General features: G+C 40.0%; 1 protein-coding gene across 2 annotated transcripts in view; it reads right to left on the bottom strand.

Moving 5' to 3' along the window:
- Positions 1-22,054, bottom strand: part of BACE2 (beta-secretase 2) — a 56,187-nt gene that overhangs the window by 15,237 nt on the left and 18,896 nt on the right. The window contains exons 2-7 of one of the 2 annotated variants that reach the window (XM_026121507.2): positions 17,987-18,075; positions 10,742-10,958; positions 9,028-9,156; positions 7,618-7,752; positions 4,285-4,386; positions 670-819 (exon numbers count right to left, since the gene is read on the bottom strand). In XM_026121507.2, coding sequence (XP_025977292.1) covers positions 670-819; positions 4,285-4,386; positions 7,618-7,752; positions 9,028-9,156; positions 10,742-10,958; positions 17,987-18,075 — 822 coding nt within the window. The remainder of the gene's footprint in view (positions 1-669; positions 820-4,284; positions 4,387-7,617; positions 7,753-9,027; positions 9,157-10,741; positions 10,959-17,986; positions 18,076-22,054) is intronic. The other variant, XM_064525269.1, reaches the window with a different exon arrangement.

The raw sequence follows: 22,054 nt of genomic DNA, 5'->3' as shown, positions 1-22,054 counted from the left end.
AGAGGTTCATTCTCCACTTTGCTCCTGAACATCCCCTGAGGTAAAAGACTGTAATAGTGATGTTAGAGGATAGGTTGCCTGTATTGCAACCTATATTGGGGAAGAAAGCCAGAGAGCAGAAATGAAAGTGGTACACTTTATTATAAAAGCTGAGATGGAATATTAATAAAAGAGAAACCAACCAAGTTATAGAGACTGGTGAAGAGATCAAACAGCCTCATTGCCAAGAGTGTCATTTTCAGGAAAAGTGCTCCAGTTCACAATACAATGAAAACAAATCAATTTGCTTCCCAAAATGAGAAGAGCAAAATGAGCAAAGACGCTGTGTATCAACATCTCATGTAGCTAAAACTTCAAGAAAAACAAAATAAAAACTTGCTTTTTTTTTCCTGATAGTCTGAAGAATTCATTCAGAACTACACAGACTGCACTCAAATGGAGACTGTTTTTCTTTTTCCTTTCAGGCATCAGGGCTTCTTTTAGCACAAAAGTTTCTTTGTCATTTTTCTGAAAGTTTGATTTTTAAAATTTCATTAAACTTTCTTCCCTCACATCCAGACATAAGCCAGTTCTCTATTATTGCTAAAAATAGCTCCTATTTTGTAAGAACATGCACTCTTATAACAGCAAAAATAAATGCATAACTGAAAACACAAAGAAAGTTGAGACCTGTGGTAGGATAGAGATCCGAAAGGACCTACTGGAGTTTTCATCCCTCAGGTAAATGGAGAGTTTGGGAAAGAAGGACCAGGGTCTTTCAGTTTTATCCCAACATGCAAGCTGTGAACCAGTCCAGAAACCAGAAGAGAATTCTTGTATCTATGAAAAAGCATGATACATAAAGATTGCATGTATTTTGATAGATTTTTGTAAATGATCACTACCAATATTTGACACTTCTGCTTCCCATAGAGAAACTCAGGCATGAATACGAGTCTGACAAAGACTTTTTTTTTGGTGATCAAAGCAAAAACCCCAAACGCCAATCAGTGTATGTCACAACCCATTAAAACTTGGAAGAAGGGGGAAGAGGTAAAAGATGACTAATAAATTTCAGCTCTCCCCTCCCCATTTCTGTCTCATTACTTCCACTTCCCCAATAAATATGTATGACCTTCCTGAGCAATCATTACAGCAAAGAGGCTAAGCCCCACCTCTTCTCCAAACAGTTGTGACCAAAGGCCAACATTTTAAAGAAACAGACACTGCTTAAAAACACAGAACAAGATACGAACCACAAGAACATTTAACAGTCACACTCAGTCAACTTTAAAGTTTTGAAGCTAAGGCCTAAGCCAAAATCCTCTGGAGACTAAGGGAATCAAGGTCAGCTACATTCAATGGAAAGAAGCACATACTGCTGACTCTCTTGCTATATGGTCACTCACTACCAATATAACTTGACATGCTTTGAAAATAAAGTTGATTAACAGTGTTTCTTAATATATCCATGGCACTAACAATACAAACAATAAACCCATGCAGAGCTTCTTTACCTAAGGCAAACATCCTGTCTTATGTTCATGCTCCCTGAAGGACACAAAGTTGATGTGCTGCCAGATCAGAGGAAAACATTTCCTTATTCAAGTGCAATACTTTGTGCTGGTTCTTATTTCCACATGAAGTAACATACAAGGCAGTATCTTGTTCTGACATTATAAAGCCAAAGCATCCCATTTGGGTGAAAAAGAAATATGTAATCCAGCCCCTCTACTCCTCTCATCTACATTTAATTGTGATATTACGTTGTAAACATCTGTTTATAAATTAGGTATATGGCATATTACATGTGACATATATTCACACATACCTGCCAATGAAATATCTGTTAATAAAGAAGCTACACAGCATTACAGACTTGATACTTCAAAGTGCTAATCTCTGTTCTTGGGCCAACATGCATACACTCATTTACACAGTGCAGCTTAGGGACACAGACTGCTTTTATGCTTAATTCTAAATGCATACTTAAGTACATCTCTTGGCATGGGACTGAATGCTCTGTCCCTCAAGACTGAATCCCAGGTCAGACCTGCTGAAAAATGTAGTACTCCTCTCTTTCCATCTCCTCTTGGAAAACAGAACTTGCAATTTGAGAACAGCTACAAAATAGCAGCCAGGCCAGACTGGCAAAGACTATACAGTGCTTTCTTTCAAATGCCTGCTTTGATTTCCCAGAAAGACTGCTTATTACGTTGCATTTCTCTGCCTTACTTTTGTATGCCAAACAAATGGGTGTGGGGGGTGTGGCTTTCTGATACCTAAAAGTTTATTAAAATAAAGATTTTAGGCCTATATGAGACTCTCTCCAACTATGCTTACTAATGCTTATTACTCCAACAACGCTTACTGACTTAGCAATAATTTAATGCTGTGTATAGTGACGCTGTTCTGACTTCAGCTCAGCAAGGTGTTGTAGCTACCACCCAGCTGTGGCTCATCTCTGCCCACCTGCCAAAACCATCAGTCTTCAGACCTGCCAACATCAAAACTGCATCTGTAGCTGTTCCCTAACAGACTTCCATCCAAATCAGTTGGGTTAAAAAAAACCCCTGCACTATTAAAGACCATAAAGCTCACAGCCCTGTTTATTTATAGAGCTGAATAAAGGAGCGCTACACATGCAGTTGTGCCAATATACCTGAGGGGGCAATAACATCTTGCTGGGAAGCTCATAATGAGCAGCTGAGAGCAGAAACTTGTTAACCTGATTCACCTGCAGTCAGAGAAGCATGTCTGACTACAGCCTGACGATTTTAAGTTGCAATGATACATAGCTTGCCAGAAGCACTGAGCGTGTGATTGTAATGGCATAGTACAACTGCTGAAAAGATCTGTTTTCCTGACATCGCTCTTACAGTGTCAGCATCCAATTCTTACAGCAGCTAATTACTTTCTTATTTAACAGAATATCACTATTGTTTAGAGGTGTGTAAATAACTTCTGGTGTGCGTGTGGTGGGGAAAGGAGTACAATAGCAAGGTCTTGGAGATTAAAAAAAAATCCCTAAAATAGAAGAGTTAGTTTATAAATTTTTAATAGGAAGGGCAAAAATCATTAAGCAGAATGGGTGAGTGCTTCCTATCTAATATCTTATTGATTGGTGGGCTGTTTACTTGGCATATGGAAGGCCCTAGTTCAGACGTCCTCCTGACCAAAACCAGAGAGGAGCTTGGAGTGCTGTGACCCACTTCACAAGAGATTGCTGTATCCACAAGGTGACACTACAACAGCTCCTGGGTAGGCTTCTTTTGATTCCCCCCACATTGATTGAAATTGTTCCAGCTGATACTTAAATGCTTTACAAAGAGTAGACCTTTTCAACCAGTGAAATTGAACTATGTAAGATAATTAGTATGTTTATTTCAGATACTGGAAATCTGCAGGCAGTGAAGAACACTTCATGCTGCATCTCTGCTCTCACTCAGGTAAGGAAAGGATTAAGTCTTGCTCTACCAGCATACAGGCAAATATTCTGCCTTTTGGGCAACCAGCCAATAGCCCAGTTACTGCTGTCTCCTGTGGTTTGTAACTACTGCCATTGTCCATTTCTGAAACCACGACAAAAATATTAAAATTGTTCATTTTGGGTTATCTAAGATTTATTCTTCATCTTCAACTTTCTCAACGCTGCTCATTGCATTTGATCAAAATTTATGAACAGTTGTTGCTACCCAGAAAACATGTCAGCTAATCTAAACACAGAGAAATGCACTATCCCCATGCCCTACTTCTAAAGCTCACTCTATTTCCAAAGAAAGAAGCTTTTAAACATAAATAATTCAATAATGAAGGCCAAAAGAAGCTATACTGATATGAATAATCCTAATGAATGGCATGCATTCTCTATAACAATAAGCATTTTATCTGGAAAGCAACTGCTTGCAGTATCAGGTTTACTTTAGGAACACTCAGTTTTGAATTAAAGGACTGAATTTTGCACTCATAACACTTTGAATTGAAGAGACAGGGATTATGTCTGTATTTCTGAAACGCTTAAAACAAAACACTCCATTTCTGCACTATTTCTGACCCATCTCCATACAGGTTTCTCTTGTCTATTATATGGCCCTGCCTTCTCCCACCTCCCCTTCCCTTTTCCATTTCCACTGATCAGTCAGTTCTTACTTAGTAACAGGGGTAGACGTGGAAAAATTCAGTCCCCCTCAGGTCAAAACCCTATGACTTACAAAGTAGATGGCAAAGATGACACTCCTATGAAGGATCATGTGATCATTTAGTAGGAATTTAAGATTTCAAGCAAGTTTAATCACATTAGCTTACCAGGGATGTGCGGACTATGGCTTGCACGACAGCACTGAAGACTTTCTGGGGCAGCCGGAGGAGGGTGGTACCACTGTCTACTATTGCTTTATCTGCATTATACTAAGGGGGGAGAAAAAAGGAGAGAAATTACACACACTATAGTTAATGTAATGCAGATTAAACTGTTTCATAACAATAACCAGGCTGTTCCTTTTCAGTAGCAGTCTTCACAAACCTGTATGTCACACCATTTTGCAGAACTCTCCAGCTGATAGCTTAAATTCAAACGATGTCTGAGAGCAAAAGTAACACACAATCTGGACACAAGAGTGAGTTTATCTGCATCGCTCAAGAAATTACAGCGTGTCACTGGAGCTACTGAAAATGGCCAAGCGCTCATATTCTCAACCTTCCTCAAAAGGAAGTAAAGCACAGCCTCTCTCAGAGGTGAAGCTACTCCACCTTACCTCACATATGCCTTGGGCAAAAAGTACTCACGTGGTCAGTGCGGACACACATTACGTACACTGATGTAGCTTACATGTATGTCCAAGCCCTGAATCAAAGTCTCTGCTATAATGAAAACAACTTGTGCTAGTTTAAATATAATAGAGCAGCCCGCTTATAATGACCCATGTATATACTTTAAAAAAAGTCAGGGAACATTAGCCATCATTTTATGTCATATTTGGCACTGACTCAGAGTACAAATGTCAAATGCCACACCTTTCTCTCTCCGCTTCTGAAAACCACCAAAACACAGGCAAAGGCACCTACAAAGAAATCAGCAAATTTCAATCTCACTGCCTCAAAATCTGTACCAGCCCCCCCCCTCCAAAACTAAACACACTTTTCATTACTAAAATCCCAACCCCCAGATTAAGAGATATCTTCAAACTTCTGGTACATTATACAAAGAATAAGTATTTCAAAAGGCAAATCTTCTTTCATGAATCCTTTAAAAACGATGATTAATTGTAAAAAAAAGGCAACTAGCGGTGGCAGTTTGCATTAATTACTTTTGTTATCAGCTTAGATGGTAGGATCAGTATAATTCAACAGTGATGTGTTTATGGCATAATCAAAAGACACAAGGAAACATACAGCATAAAATCATTAGGAAGACGTCAAATGGCAAGCTAATTTTAAATCCATCAGTTTAGATGTTATCAGGTCACATGCAGTATCTTTAGTGCAGTGATAAAAACAAAACCCAACAAAAAGCAGAATAGTAACTGGCAGTTATTTTCTTTTTGAAAGAAGCCATGCTGTAGGCTGCTGAGCACTGCTGAAAGAAATGCAAACTGGAAAAGCACTGCTGTGGACCACCTACCATTTATTCTGCACTCAGAAATATTGCTAAAGAGTAGAGAAAAATATAAAGGCGTTGTGGCCACATCATTTTTTTGCTTTTGTTTTTTTAAGAATTCTGTAAACAGAATCCATTTTTAACATATTTGTACCATGAATACACAATCACCAGCATCCTTGAGAGGCTCCCTTGGAAAAAAGTAGGTAGGAGGCACAGCCAAGAAGACCATCTATTAACATAAAAACCACTTAAAATTTCTGGAGTAGCAGTATCACTCAGTGAGTGATTAAGTACCACATAATTTTTCATGCCATGTACAGAGTACTTTCAGTGTGCAGTAACTTCTTGCCTACTTAGGCTTCCCAGTTAAAATTTAACAGTGCCCCTGTGCAGTGTGCAGTATTGGCAGCTCAACACTTCTCTCAACCCTGGTCTGACAGGATCAAGGCCACAGCTGCAGTGTAATACTGGACAAATTCCCAGCATTGAAGCTTTTCCCTTCCAAGGAAAGGAGTAGTCTCTGGTCACTGTAACAAAAAAAAAAATCCATTTCCTAGAAGACAATTAAGAAAAGAGGGGGCACATCATTCTGTATAGTGAATTATGGACCCTGTGCAAGCCCCTAACTAGCTAACCACTCTTCTGCTAAACTTCTGTTGGAAGATCTCCTTTGATCAAGAAAAGAACGATGCCTTCTGTATCACCGACTAGCACACTATGCTAATACATTCAAAGTGAAAGCAAACCATGGCTTAGAAAAGGCCTGCAATAACAGGAAACTTTCATAATTGCTAGACTTTTAAGTGATTTGTTTTTTGGAAACAGCAAGTATTAAACAATTAGTACCATGACTCCTCTTCAAAATACATTGACTGTTTTTTAAGGCAAGAAAGAAAAAGCAAACGCAAACATGCTAGAGGCCTAACAGTCAGTTATGCTTTCTGAACACTACAATAAAGATAGAAATAGCTATTTAAATAGACCATGTTTTGCTTATTAAATACAAAAAGGGTATGAATGATTTTAAATATTTTATATGGAAATATGATGTCCATATTTTGTATGGAAATATAATATTACGCACATGTAGGATTTTATCATTAATTTCACTCAATCTGTACGAACTTTAAAAACTTCAGAATTATCATGCTCCACAGATTTCCAACTACGAGAACAAGCATAAGATATTTTAAGATGTCTAATGAAAACAAGGCGTGAAAATTACAGCACTAAAATTGAAACATGAACAGCAACAAGCGATAGTAAAAAACAAACAATACACATACATATACACACATCCTTCAGAAAAAAAATGTTTAAGAATAAAAATCGTTAACACCACAGCTTCAGTAGACTGATCCAGAGATAACTGAACATTATTCCCAATAAAAATAATAAACATATCCATGAAGAGAATAATAATTAGTGAGACTGAAATGAGCACAAATGGATTACCAAAAAAAAAAAAAGAAAGGATGGGATGAGATACTTCGGAAGGCTTCCCAGGATGGCACCTGCCAACTGCCATCATGAATTATATGCTTAGACATCTCCAGGGGTGTCATTCCAAAACCTTCCCTTCTCTTTGTTAAACAATTATTGTTCCACTTTCATTTGATTTTACTTTGTAACAGACAGCCATAAACTGCAGTTATTTAATGACTGCTGCCTCAGTGAAGGAATGTACAATCTTCAGTGTATGGGCACCTTCGTTATAACAGAAACTAGCCTACATGGTGAGCCCTTCCAAACCACGGCACTCTCATTTTCAGTGGATTGTTCATTTAGTATTTTCAGTAAATTATAGACTAGGCTACAAATATTATTTACAACTTTAAAGTCCTGTTTGAAGCAATTTTTGCATGTTTGATGTATACACTACATTCCATATGGCTTGTTCACTTCTCTTCAAAGTTACCATGCAGCCTTAAGTCTCAGAGAAGACTGCAATACACATCTGCTTGCAAAGACAAAACTGATCAATTAAGTACTTTTCTTAACCAAATTTGTATTTTATACAGACACCTTATTGCAAATACCTCTCTGCAGTCCAACTCGAGATTCTGTCCTCCAACCTCCAGCTTGAGTATTTCAACCTGATAATACCACTCCTCTTTGATAGGCGTATACCAAATATCACCCTTGTAGAGACTTGGTTCAATTCCACCCAGAACCTTAGAGAAAAAGAGAATGGAATTTACACGCTTTAAAATCCAGGATGTTTAGCTTTGGGGCAAGTACAGGAAAAAAGGAGAACTGTAATACACAGGGCTTCAAAATTTTAATTTACCACCATTTGTAAGGATTTTGCTGACAAATGCTATCAATTCTTAATCAATAATAAAGTGATATACATTTTGCAACTATATGAAACATCTAGATATTAAGACTCTTGCTCCAGTAAACCAGAATTCCCATATTGGGCCAGATTACCAGCATCTTCTACAAACTCAAACTAATTTTCTTATGAAAGTTCCATTGTTGAAAATTAAGAGTATCTTCAGTGGCTTAATCTAGGCAATGTATAAAAATAGGAGAGAATATTAAAGTTGTACATGATAAATTCACCTTGTAAGTTCAGAAAAGCCTTAGTACTGCTTAATAACAACCCACTTTTCTTAAACACATCCAAACTGGAATATGACCATAATATTATTGCTACTAGTATTATCTTCTATCAAAACTTACATTTATGATGACTGGGAATATACTAGACTATCAGACTTTGATGGTTTGAACCGAACTAACTGAACTAACATGAACGAGCATGCATTTGGGCTTTGTCTATCTCAGGTATGTTGCCATTTACAGTAGTATGTGAATTTACCGCAAAATAGCAATTTGTGATTAACTTCCTGTGCTGATAATACTTATTTCAGCATAATTCAGGAAGTGTAATTCCAAATCATGGTCTCAGACAAATGTAGGCCAATTCTTGGTTTCACTAAAACAGATGGAATAACTCTCCTAATAACAAGGAGAAGATTTGGTCTTCAGACACTTTCCTTTGGTATGTTGTCTACAAAAAAAAAGGAAAGGGGCCTTGATTCTTCTTCCTCTTTTTACCTCATGTAAAAAAGTTACTGTAGCATTTTTATGAGTTTGAACAAGCTTAGTAGTTGAATAAAACACTACTCAGTTTGAGAAAGGTAGCAGAATCTAATCTGTTTGTTGAAGAAATTGCATCAGGTATGGACATGCACCACAACATTTCCTTTTTTATTAAAATTGAACTGAAATGCAGAAGTTTACTCAAACTCAAGAGAAAAAAAAGAACAGAGAATGAAAACAAACAGGTCATTGAATTCTGCTTAAGTGCTTAACTTTTCCTTAAAAATTACAAAGCATTTCATATATTTAATACTAAATTTGGAAAAAGTAGGCTAGTTGTAGAAAAAGAGAGAGATTAACAAATATACATTTTCCCTCTCAGATTGACAGATACCCACAAGACTACCTCCGTTGGTACCACTTCCAGAAACAGGCAGTCCAGCACCACACATCTGCAAGGAGAAGATGTTGGGGATCTTTGCCTGCCTCACAAGAGAATCAAAGAACGTCTCCACAGAACTTGAAGGCTTGAGGATGTTGAAAAACAAAACAAAACCCACAAAAATTGCAGAAGTATTCATTAGAAAGCTCTGTTGCAGAAATGAGCAAATCATTCAAACAAGATCACTTTTCATGAGTAAACTGAATTTCTGACAACCAAGTGATGAAAATCCTAAATATGATGTCACAAAAAACCCTGTCATTTCTTGTTTTCCTTTTTTAAAAACATTTTTATTCTTGACCACTGTCATAGAAATCCCCAGAGTATTCTCTAATTGCAGCTTTCAAATACAAGTTAGAGGTTCAGGCAGAAACTTTTGCCAAGAATGTAACTGTTCGTAAATAGCTCTGGGTTATTAGAACAGTGAAAAGTAACTTGCCCTTCCCACCTTTCCATGGTTAAAAGGTGGAATTTTAAAGGTAGGAACTTCAGGTTTTAAAATACAATGATCTAATTCTAATGAACCTGGTATTCAACAGCACTTATCTCCTCTTCCTTCCTTTAAAGGACATAATATCAAAGCACGCCCAGTTCTACTGATTATATTTGCTAACAGGTTTCTCTCCTACAGCATATGCCATGCTTTCCTTTGCAGTTATTAAAAGTATTACAATTCTGTTGTAATTCAAGTTTCTGTGCAGATATATGTCGTGACACATAGAGACACTGGTTAGCTTGCCAAGCGCTCTTACTGCACAAAGTACTAAGCAGAATCAGAAGCTAAGAACACTTCAGTCTTTGAAAGAAGAGAAAAATAAATGCCAGTGTTTGCCAGAACCAGAACTTGAGAAGCAGCTATTCTCTGCCAGCTGACAGTGTATGACAGCAAGTAAAGCAGAAGTCAATACAATGATCACACAGCTCTTGAATAAAGCATTTTAACTCTCGAGTCAGCACACAGTATTGAATTGTTTGTTCTATCTGCATATGTCTCAGTTTGTGGATTTTTTAAACAGTTATTGTGCAGGTTGAGAGCTAGGACTATACGGTGCTCCAGTCACATTTTCAGTTTTAGACAATAAACGATTTTAAAATTATAAATGTTAGGTTTTAACTTAAGACTTCTACCTGAATTTCCTACCTCCCTAAGAAGAGATATGTTTCATTAAATGTTCATGAAAACACCATAGCTCATGTTTGTTCTGAAATTACCCACGTGTGCTCTCAGTCTCAACTTTTATTATATGTATGCGGAATGTTGTAGAATGAGCTGCCAGGGGCTTTGCCAAGTAAGTTCATCAGTCCATTGACAAGTCTTGAGGGAGCTCATTAGAGCCCTAATAAATGCCCTGCATACATGTAACAGAAGCCTGGTAACCTTTACTCCTATCCTCTGGTACTACAAGCTCTGCAAAAGCTTATTCATTCCAGATGAGCTAAAATTGGAGCATCCATCATCATACGTGCCTAAATCCTTGTCTGGGACTGTGGTATCATCACAACCCCATTTACTCTTTCTGGAATTTACCAAAACACAAAAGATCCTTAGCAAAGAGTGGTTGGAAGAGAACAGTCTAACACTGAGAGATCATTTGTTCCCTTTACCTTAAAATTTAGATTTCTAATTATTGTCATTGTGAAAGACAAAAGCTGGGGAAAGGACGACTTACCTTGGCTAAGGCATCATAGGCAAGACCAAGAATCCCATGCCATTTAACCCCTGGCAGGAAGAAATTCTCTGATTCAAGAATGGTAGCAATGTTGACAGTGTAGCTGCCATTGATTCCTTTCGGGATAGTAATGACATCTGTACCTAGCACTCCAGTCCAACTTCCTTGAGTGTACTTAACTGTGACATCAATTCCTTGAGACTTATATGTACTTGACCTTTAAAAGGAAAAGACACACTCATACATGAGCTGTTCATTTGCAATGCAAGAAAATCAAGCACTGTTCAATCTTAATTTTCCATGCATAGGAAAAGTAGTGAAGTCTGCAAAGTCAATCCCATATACTCACAGACGCAGTGGGAAGGATTGTAAAAACACTAAAAAAGGATAATAAAAAATCTTGAGCCCCTGTTTTGACCCTGAAGCAATCAATGACTCAAGTCTTCACAGTATGTGTCTTTTTTTTTTTTTTTTTTTTTGATCTGTGGTATTATGCCATCTACTGTAATACATCCCTGACTCAGACAGGTCCCATTACAACAGGAGCAATACACTTCAACTGTAAATGAAATGTATTAAGTGATGCTAAGGAACTGAAAAGCTTCTGAATTCAAATCTAAAATTGAAATGCCAAGCTAACTGAATAGTTTTAGAGTAACATCTCGTTAATATTATTAAAATTGTATTTTGGGTAATTTGTAGTGCTATTGTGAGTAACAGCACTAAGACGCATATTTTATGAATCTGCAGTTTGGTTTGTCTATAATGAGGTAAGTAGATTTGGATATAATAAACAAACAATTGTAGGACGATTGTAAACAAACTTGTAGGAGGAAAGGAAGAATTCCTTCTAGACCGGGGCAGCAAAAGCAAAGGAGCAGTTAACCACAGCACTCCAGGGAAAGGAAGAGAATGCTACACGAAAGCTAACAAAAACAGTAGAAAAAAAATCATTTTTTTTCATTTTAAAATCTGTAGTATAAACATAGCAATCCTCTTCAATCCATGTGAGGAGCTACAGAACTCCTACATTCCTTGGCACATGGTTTCTCCTTTTAAACAGACAAGTGACCATGCCTGCTTCATCTGAACAGACTTGTAACTTGATAGCCTTTTTAAAAGTAAAGTTTAAAATCAGCAGGTTAAAGTAATTTCATAATAACATCTTTTATACCTGTGTAAAACAATACAAGTGCAGGTGATTACTGTGCAGGGAGATTTATGAAGCCAGTTTTAACCTAAGAGCTGCTCTCACAGAAGCAGCCATGGAGCCACGAAGTTACAATGCAGGGAACATGAGCCCACCAACGAGGACTGACTCAGGGAGCCAGCTCATTCTGGAGCACAAGCTGCCGTGGCTTCACAGTCACCTCCACCTGAGCTAGTCAGATTAAAGTTAGTGTGATTATACCTATTATGGGGCTGATAACCTTCCAATGGCAATGCAGACAACTTCCACCCAATTGTACACACTTTATCTGACTTAACAATTAGACCCTGTGAACTGTGGCAGCTGATCCTCTTTCTAGATGAAGCAGGGGTAAGGAATAAAAGGCCAGGCTCCATTCCCAATTAGTTCTTGATACTCCTAATGGCTAACCCTTCAAGGGCTTGATGGCTCAGCAGCTTATGACATCCAAGACAGCAGAAACAAATGAGGCAATGGGCCACACAGATTGTATTTCAAAACTCATGAATTCTAGAGATACTGGTACTATTTGGATCCAGTCACTGCTACTGCCATTGCTCTTTTAACTTTCTGCAGAATTCTGCATTTGTATGACACCTAGACGCAGGGACATCGCCACTCAGTCAGGGTCTTCAGAGCACCACTGTGATACTAAGACAAGGTCTGGCAGTACATTTTATAATTCAAAATAGAGTCTGAATAATTAGTGATATAAGAGAAACTGAGAGGACAGGGAAAAGGCAGGGAAAATACAGGGCTGTTCATGAAGAAAAGTGCTTGACTGTGCAACAGAAAAGGAAACATCTAAAATCAGAGAGAAAGGAGACAGCTGGGAGAACAAAGTAAAGCGAATCTGGGAATATAGACTCTGCATGACTAGCAACAACTAGCTCTTCTGTAAGCGCTAACAGGCACACAGACTGAGCTCTGGAACAGGACAAGGAAAGACCAGGTTCAATTTCCAGTATTATTGGTGAGCTGTGGAAAGGCAGGACAAGTCACTTCCTCACCCTCTGTGCCTCAGCTTCTCCATCTGTAGAAATGGGTATGACAATATTCATCTCATTTGTAAAGCACACAAAAGTCCTGTTTAAAAGCAGACCTTATTTACTTCAAGGAGTGAAATTCCTGGTGTGGGAAAGGATCTCACATGATTCTTGCGGCAGTAATTATATTGTTTTGCAAAAGCAACATTTCCTGCTCCATCTTCTTGACTGTAATCAGCCCATGTTTTTCCCTCTCACTGATCCAAAAGAAGAAGACTCCTTTGGAGGTCAAAACCAGAGAGTTGTTCTAATTCATGGCCTGAGTGTTCTAAAACAGAAACACGCAGCACAAAAAATTCCAAACAAGCCATTTTGGCGATGATAAGAAAATAAAAAATGCTACTCTTCTGGCAGGAGTGTATCTAAACCAGAGGCAAAGAAAAGGGCCTAAGAGATTACAGTGCTGTAGTACCATTAGTCCTTTCTCTCTCTGCTTACTGGCTACTACCTTCTCTTCAGAGCAGCCACAAGAAAAATGGTTCTCAAACCCCGACGCGCTATCAAGCCTCACGTGAGATAACTAGCAATGCGTTCATTTTCTCTTTCAGTTACTCCTCCGTACCAGACTGTAACACTAAAGACAACATAGCCACAATGTTATTTCTAATATCATTCTGCATTTGAGGGAAGTTCAACACGGGAACAGTAAATCCCCTATGCAGAAGGCCCTGCTTAATACTGACCCCACCAAACACAAGGAATTCCTTCTTAATTCCACCCTCTTCCAGCTCAGTTGCCACTCTGCGAGAAACCAGTGCTTCAGATTTTCCTGCTTACCCATTCACCTTCTAAGCAGCAAATCAATGTCTGCACAGACAGCAACGGCAGGGAGAGAAAACAGCAACAGACTGAAAAAATCTGAACACAAGTTTTGATCCTTTCTCTGATGATAGAAAGATGGCACAAAGCAAGTGATTCAAGGCCAATAACTTTAAGACAAAGCAAATGTGAAAATCCAACAACCAACCTAGCTGTCGGTAGACTATTCCACAACATAAATTACTGGTTTTTAACCAAGAAGTTCCACCTAATTTGCAGGGGCTCTGGAGCAAGCTTGCTATTTACCCCAAACAATAAACTGTACAGTGAAGCACAACAAACTTTCAGGATCATACTGCAGACAAGAGCCTACTTTTGCTTGCTCATACATACTTTATTGTATTACTTCAATTTATTGCCCATAATTTTTTTACCCTCTTATCTCACAGAATGATCAGCTGCAGATTGTTCTTGAAACTTGCCCACAAGGCGGTAGTATTTACATTGAAATAGTACTGTTGCTTAAAATGTAGCCCATGAGTATTTCATTCTTCCGCATACCTGCGCCATCAATGATTATTTAGTTTGAAGTACAAAAACACTTTTACACATCAGTTTAAATAATCTTTTATCATAAGCAGCATATTCAACAACAACTACTTGTTATTTTAAGCAGTATGAGAAACAGAAGCTATGATTTTTTCTTTTCAGTTTAAGGGGAAAAATATGCCATTTTCCCAAACCTTATATATCACGGTAACTTATACACCATGATCATCACAGCAGACTCAGAACTTTTCACAGCAAAATTTTGTCAGAGCAACTCACAAGCCCAAGTAATGAATGAATTCCAGACTAACAGAAAAGCACATATAGCCACTGACATATTAAAGACATGACAACAGCTTTATTTGCTGTTATATACAAAGACCCCGATAATTAAACAATGGAATTATATGACACAAAAGCATCACACACATCACCACCTAATCAACTAGCTTTTTTTCCCCAAATTGCTCAAGGAGGGCACTTTCTCAATAGCTCACCCCTCCATGTTCCTTAAGACTCTGAAACAAAGATAACATCTTTCCTGTGCAAAACCTCCTTAATTTCAGTCCAAAATCAATCACACGTGTAATTTAGTATCATTAGAGTTAAAATTAAACTAACAACTTGGCAATCAGGAAATTCAGACTCATCATTGTGTCTCTTTGACACAATATTAATATTCTAATAAGGAAACATCTATAATTCTGCCCCAACAGTTCTATTAATTTAACAAATTACTAATCCTTCTTTTGCCTTGCCTTCAGTTTGCAGTTTATGGCTTTGATATGGAAACACTTCCCCTGACTACTGGGAAAAGGCTATCATTGGGCTCATTGCAAAAAAAAGACAAGAAGCGGGGCCCAAGGAAATACAGGCCACTCAGCTTCACCTCAGCTCAGGAATGATCACAGAGAACAACCTCCTGGAATCTGTTCCCAAGCACGCGAAGGACAGAAGGTTATCAGGGAAACACAGCAAGGATTCTCCCAGGCAAATCATCCTTGACAAGCCTCACTGCCATCTACAACAAGATGACTGGCTAGAGGTATGAGGGGAGAGGAAACGTAGTACATCCCAACTTTAGTAAGGCTTTAGGCACCATCTCCTGCAGCATTCCCACTTGGAAGCTGAGGATGCTGGGGCTGGAGGAAGAGACTGCTGGATGGGTTGGAAATGGGCTGGGCTGCTGGACTCAAAAGGCAGCGATCAATGGCTCAGTGCTGAGGCAGCAACAAGCGGATTGCCCCAGGCATTGTTACTGGAGAGAAAATTGTTCAACATCTTCAACAGCCTGGACGATGGACAGACTGCACCCTCAGCAGATTTGCACAGGACACCAAATTAAGTGCAATGGTTGACATACTGAATGGCAAAGCTTCATTCTAGAGGGACCTTGAAAAATGGGAGGATTGGGCCAAAGGTAACCTCATGTCATTCAACAAGGAGAAGCATAGGGTTTTGCAGCTGAGGTGGAACAACTCCATGCTCCAGGACAGGCTGGGAAGTTATGTGTTATGTCCACCAGTTATGGTGGACACCACACTGAGTAAAAGCCAACAGAGTACTTGCTCTGTACATACAGCAAGCCCCAATGTGGACTGCATTTGTAGGGCCATGGTCAAGGTATCCAAGGAAGTTATTACTCTCCTCTGGTCAGCACTGGTGAGACCACACCTGGAGTACTGTGTCCACTTGTGGGAACCTAGTTCAAGAGCAATGCGGAGAAACAGGAGAGGGATTGGCAGAGAGCTACTAAATAGGTCAGGGGCCTAGAGCACAGGATCTGTAAGGGGAGGCTGAGGGGAGCTCGGCTACAGTTTTGCAAACAAGATGCTAACAGGAGATGTAATAATAATCTACAACTACTTGATAGACAGTTACAAAGACGACAGAACCAAATTTTTCTCTGTAGCGCCGCAATGAAACAAGAGGAAACATCCACAAGTTACATTTTGGGATGTTTATGTTGGACATTAGAAAATATTTCCTCACCTGGAGAGTGGTGCAGCACTGAAACACACTGCCCAGAGAGATCATGGATTCTCCGTCCTTGGAGATTTACTGAACTTGGCTGGACAAAGCCGCAGTTGATCTGATCTGGTGACAGTCCTGCCTCAGTGAGGATTTGTACTAGATGATGTACAGAGGTTCCTTCCAAAAAACATTTGTGAAATCCCTCACTGATTCTGGAGGGGCCAACAAGATCCTTCCCAGATGCCATTTATGCTTAAAGTACTTGACATAGAAGAAGCATGATGTAGCCAGGTTCCTACATGCTAACAGCTGCATTTTATTCTGAACACATTCTAGTTTTCCATCAATCCAACCCAAATGAGCAATTGCATCTCTGGGCTATTATCACTTGAGTTTTGCTGAATCTTTTGATAAAACACTCTTAACTTTTCAGGGCCTAAATTTCAAGGTTTTGTTGTTAACTTTACACCAAAGTTCTCAAAACACAGTGCACACTGAGAACACCGATAAGAGACTGTAACCTCTGAGTGATGTGCACAGCCTTCCTCAGCACAGGACCTCTCTTGCTGTTTCTAATAGTGTAAGGTTCTTACAGAGAGAAGCCTCATCTTTCCAGATAAAAGAACGTCACTGAAGAGAAAAGAGAGAAGGAAAATTGTGTTTTTCGTTTGTTGACAATTAAGCTTCCTCATATAGCTACTACCTATGGAAAGGGATAGCTGGCTTGTAAAACTCTGCAATCGTGCAGAAATAGCCTTCAAATGCAAATTCTGGACTTTTCAGACCTGTGTCATCTCTGAGGGAGCTGTGAGGTATTCCCATTAACATTTGACAGGAGGTAAGGCTGCTCTAATAAGCAACATGGAAATACTGGTTTTTCTTCCATTCCTGGTGCATCTTTTAAGAAAAAAGCCAAAGCCCATGTTAAAATACACAAAGAAGTAACAAGAATGGCAGTACTCTCCAGCCTCCCAGTCCTCTAAGTATCTTTACCCATGTGCTTCAATGAAAGATAGACACTCCATTTTGGAGAAATGTATCTGAAACAATTGAAACTAGAGAAGGGCAGAAAGGAAGGAAGAAAGGAGGGAGAGTGATTCAGGTAGACAAACCTGTGTTTGGCTGTGACTAATGTCAGTTCATGCTGAACACAGAAAATATTGTGCATAACAGGCACCAAAGCCAGTAAGTCATATAATACAAACAACCAGATATAGCACAGGGTCTTGTTCAGATTGCTGACTGATGAAGGTCATTGGCCAGACAAAACAACAAATTAGTTTTAGACTGATTTTGTTTTTGGATAAACTGTCAAGTAACAAAAACAATTAATGCTTTCTAATTACTTATTTTTAAACAAAAAGAAAGTGTATTTAAACTTTTGAAAAATTTTCAGGCTACTTGGATAAGGAATTGGCTGAAATTGGCATCATTTTGCAAGTGTTCCACACTAGCTGAATCTGATTTTTAATCTGCTTTCTTCCTTTTTTTCCCAGCTCTAATCATCATTTCACTCTGAACTCAGTTTCACTGTCATCAGTGGGCCTGTTTATAGAGTCAGGTCGGAATCCGCATCGGAGAAGGACAATCTTCTGATTCAGGCAATAAAATCCACACTCTCATGGGATGTCACAGAAATCCCAAGAACTGCCTTACCATCCACTTTTACAAGTAGTCAGAATCTAAGAGACAGCCTATCCCATCAGGGTGTGCAGAACAGGTACTTACAGCTCTGGATTGAAGTAGGAGGTGACATCAGGAGCAGGGGCACCTGCTACAGCAAAATTACTGCTTCCAGTGTCAACTAGAATATTTAACTGCCAAAAGAGAAGAAAGGAGAGGTGGTTTTTGTATTCAGCTAAACAAACAAACAAAATCATTATTTTGTCCTAATCACCTTCTGTTTAAAAATGAAGATAAATATTGCCCTGGAAAATAAATAAAAAGTGTCACTGTTGAGAAAGTTATGCTTCTGTGACCCTTAAATAGCTGGTTAGAATGAAATACAGTCACGTTCAGGGAAGGGGGAAAACCCTCAAAACCACCGTTCACGCAGCAGATGAATTCATGATATGTCAAATTTCTTTTTGGCCCAGTCCCTGTGTTTCAGCAACCTGGCTTGCCTGGGATGCACACTGAATTGCGTACTGTTTAAAACGCTGCTTGCACTAGAGTTTATGAGGTTTCCGCGTAGGGCGCTGAGCGCAAGCGTGAGCAGGAACAAGCAGAAACACGAAGCTGCCTGGGGGCTTGGGCAGCCTCGCAACGACGCACGGTTCGCTCCAAGCCCCAGCAACCTACCACAGTCTGCCCTGCCTTTAAGCAGGGGCATGGCAGATTTCTAAACCCTGTGAAAAGCATTGATTGAAAGGTGGCCTAAAAGCGGGCCGCTCGTTCAGTTAATCGGGCAGATGATTTAGGCCAAAAATTGCCTAACAAAAAAACCACACAGACAAATTGAAACCCCTCCTACTCTTTCCCCATTTGGCCCAGCTTCCCAGTCTGGTTCACCACAGCAGCAGGATCAGTTCTTTCAGTGGCAGTGCTGGCTCTAAGCCACCTTGAAACTACAGCTTGAGGGGGTCCCTAAATGATAATTTATGCCAGTCACAGACTGCACTACTACCAAAAGTAGTGGTCACATTTTTTCCCTGCTCTCGGCTGGATGCTTCCCATGCCTTTTTGGCATAAACTCTAGCTCTAGTTCTCACGTGGCCGTACAGCAAATCAGATCAGCTTCCTGATCTACCATTACCACCAAAAAAAAAAAAAAAACAGTAATCTGTTAGATCAGAGAGTTACTTCCGAAGAGACGGTAGGAGCAGGGGTGAAAAGAGTGATTGCCTCTTTCAGTGACAATGTGGTCTCAGATTGTCCTAAACTGACCTGGAAATTGTGCCCTCGGCAGAAGGGGGCACCCGCTCCCCGGAAAAATTTTAAGCAACTAAGAATCTGCCTGTGGGAGGGAAGAAGACATCAGGCCTGGGTTGCCCATGGTTTGCATCTAGGTCAGACCGGCCACTGCAGTGGCCCCCATCAAGCCTTAGACTTGAGGCAGCCGGAGAACTAGCACTGAAGGCAGATGTGGGAAGGGGAAAAGGCAGAGGGAGGAGAAATCAGTCTAGGGCTGAGAAAGGAAGTGGAGAAACGAGCTGGAGTTCAGAAAGGAGCATAAGGACAGAGGCCGGGGTGAAAGGTTAGCATTTGGAGAAGATTGTCTGAATTATTCTTAAATAGATTTTAGACAGAGCATAGGCAAAAAAAGTGTGAGTTGATGTTCAGAACATCTTTGGTTTGCACAAGGAGGGGGAGGGGGAAGAGAGCTGCCCATCTTTTACCTTAACTTAGTTATGCTTAACATAGTATGTTAACTGTGTTAACAACTTAACATAGTATGGAGCTGAGCAGCTCAGAAAATAAAAAAAACAAAACCAAAACTGATCAGTAATCTGTGGCACTCTTTTCTGAACTGCGTGCTCACGCTTTCACTGGTATTCCTGCCCCTTAGCATGCAAAAATTTTAAGACTAAAAAGAAACAAAAACACAGTCTCACACAAGTTATTCATCTGCCTCCCCGCATCTCAAATTTCAGATGAAGCAGAGGCAGTGCACTAAAATTGGTTTTGCAGCCACATGAGCTAGACACAGACTTTGAAAAACAAAAGGACATACACAGGTTCACCTGACTCCAGGAGCTGAGGCTTGAAAAGAAAATAAGGCTCCCTGAGGCATGCCTTGCAATAAAATCCAGTTCACTGCTTACGTTATTTCACTCTATAACAAAACCCTAACATTTTGTCAAGTACCTAACAAAGTAAGAACTGTTCATTTTTTTTATCTCTGGGAGAGGAATCGTATTAAAAATAAATAATAGAGAGCAGCTACAACGTGTGCCTCTATGAGAACCTACGGAAGTTGCTCAAAGGGGTGCTGCAGAGCTTAAATTAATTAGCATTTACAGGGCAGTCAGTGATGCTGGAGTAACGGGCACTATACACCAGCAGCATAAACACATGTAGGTGTTGCCTTAGCTTCAGTAATATGCATGACACCATACACGGAGGAGGACTTAAAAAACCCCAACCAAACAAAAACAAAAACCCGAGCACTGAAGACGGCATACGTGAAGGATATTCTACCCCCACACCTTGAATGAAAAGTAATTCTCTCAGAATTCACAAATCGCTGAAGAAAAAGGCAAATTTACTACCCACAGAACTGAGCACATCAACATTTCTAAAAGAAAAAAGACGCCCCCCAGCTCCTCTCCCTCTGGAAAGCCCCCCCAAGCCAAGGTGGCTGACCCTGCGAGTGCCAGCCCGCTGTGGCGCGGCGGCGCGCGCATGACAAGCCGCTATTGAGGCTGACATTCTGTGGCCGCATGTTTGCGCCTAATGAGATGCAGGCAGCCGAGACGGACACAGATTTATTGTAGTCCCCACAATAGCGCCAGTCATCAGCAGATCGTTTCGAGGTGGGTATAACTTACTGAGCTCGCCGTCTCTCCCTTCTACACCTTTTGGGGCTGAATTTTCTCGAGCGCCTTCACATCTCATTAGGAACCACTTTCCCGGTGTCACCACTGAGGCCTGCTTTATCCCGTGCAGCGTGCTGGCAATTTAATACCGCTGCTCCGGGAGCTTCTGGACAAGCCACAGGACAGCAAGTGACAGAGCAGGGTCTGGAGGCACCTGCCCTGCCCCACTGCCGGAGGTTGGCACTGCCTGCTCCCTTGAAAATGCAGCCAAATACACAGGGTGCCCACACCAGTGCATTTTGCAATCTGGCTTACTAACGTAAACTGAACTCAATGCTCGGATGAGTTCATTGAGCTATGAACCGTGACAGCGGAGAGTGGATGCACCTCTCTACACCTCTCTTTCCGCCATGGGGACAGCAGACACCCATGCAGAGGCAGAGCCGAGAGTGTCGGTAGCATCCTCTTACGCTGCCTCCCCATGAAGCACCAGGGATCGCGAAATCAGAGCTTTCGCAGTCAGGCAAAGCAGGTTTATTGGATTTACTGCGGCCACCTAGAATGAATCACTTCCTGACACTCAGAGCTGATTATTTAGCGATCACCGTGTTTTGTCAGAAAGTGTCAGATGAAGTCCGATTTTGTGAAAGCCAAGATCAGAGCAAGATGGCTGAACATGGCCTTGAAGGAAAAACTGTCCAAAGACTGCTGACTGATCACGTGCACAGCATTAAAAACAATCAAAGACTACTTTCCTTCCACTTTCTGATGTAGGAAAGGAAAGCCTAGAGGGTTTTTTTTTTATTGCTGTTTCCAAGTTCAATTTCAGACCTATATAGCAGAAGGCAGATGGGAAATGTAAAAACCCATCTTTCCCTTGAAGGTCACCTTTGCCACAGCTGTGGGACATAAAATCTGCACCTAGTAGTATGCCTGGAGATTATTTTGTTGGACACATTTACTATATGGAAATAGCATGATTATTAATAAGAATTAAGATACCTAGGTATAGAGTAAGCAAGATAGTGACATCTACCTCTGCCATGCCAAACTTATACAGGAAATCTGACACCCTATCTATATGCCATTAAGTTCTGCTTATAAAAAAAAAATCAAAAATTGTTTACTGAAAGCACTGAAATATGTCTACAAGGAGGCAGAAGTCTCCTTGGGCCATGCATTTATATATTTTATTCTGTTCTGAAGGGGGTGAGATGCTGAAAAAAATATAGGTGTAATGATTTATTCCAACTGGAAGTCAAACTCCTTGTCTATACTTCAAGGATCCCTAAAACTTTCCAATCCTTCATTTAGCGCC

This window comes from Dromaius novaehollandiae, chromosome 1 (assembly GCF_036370855.1).
Source record: "Dromaius novaehollandiae isolate bDroNov1 chromosome 1, bDroNov1.hap1, whole genome shotgun sequence".
NCBI classification, from domain to species: Eukaryota; Metazoa; Chordata; class Aves; order Casuariiformes; family Dromaiidae; genus Dromaius; species Dromaius novaehollandiae.
This window is presented reverse-complemented; position numbering and strand designations above follow the sequence as displayed.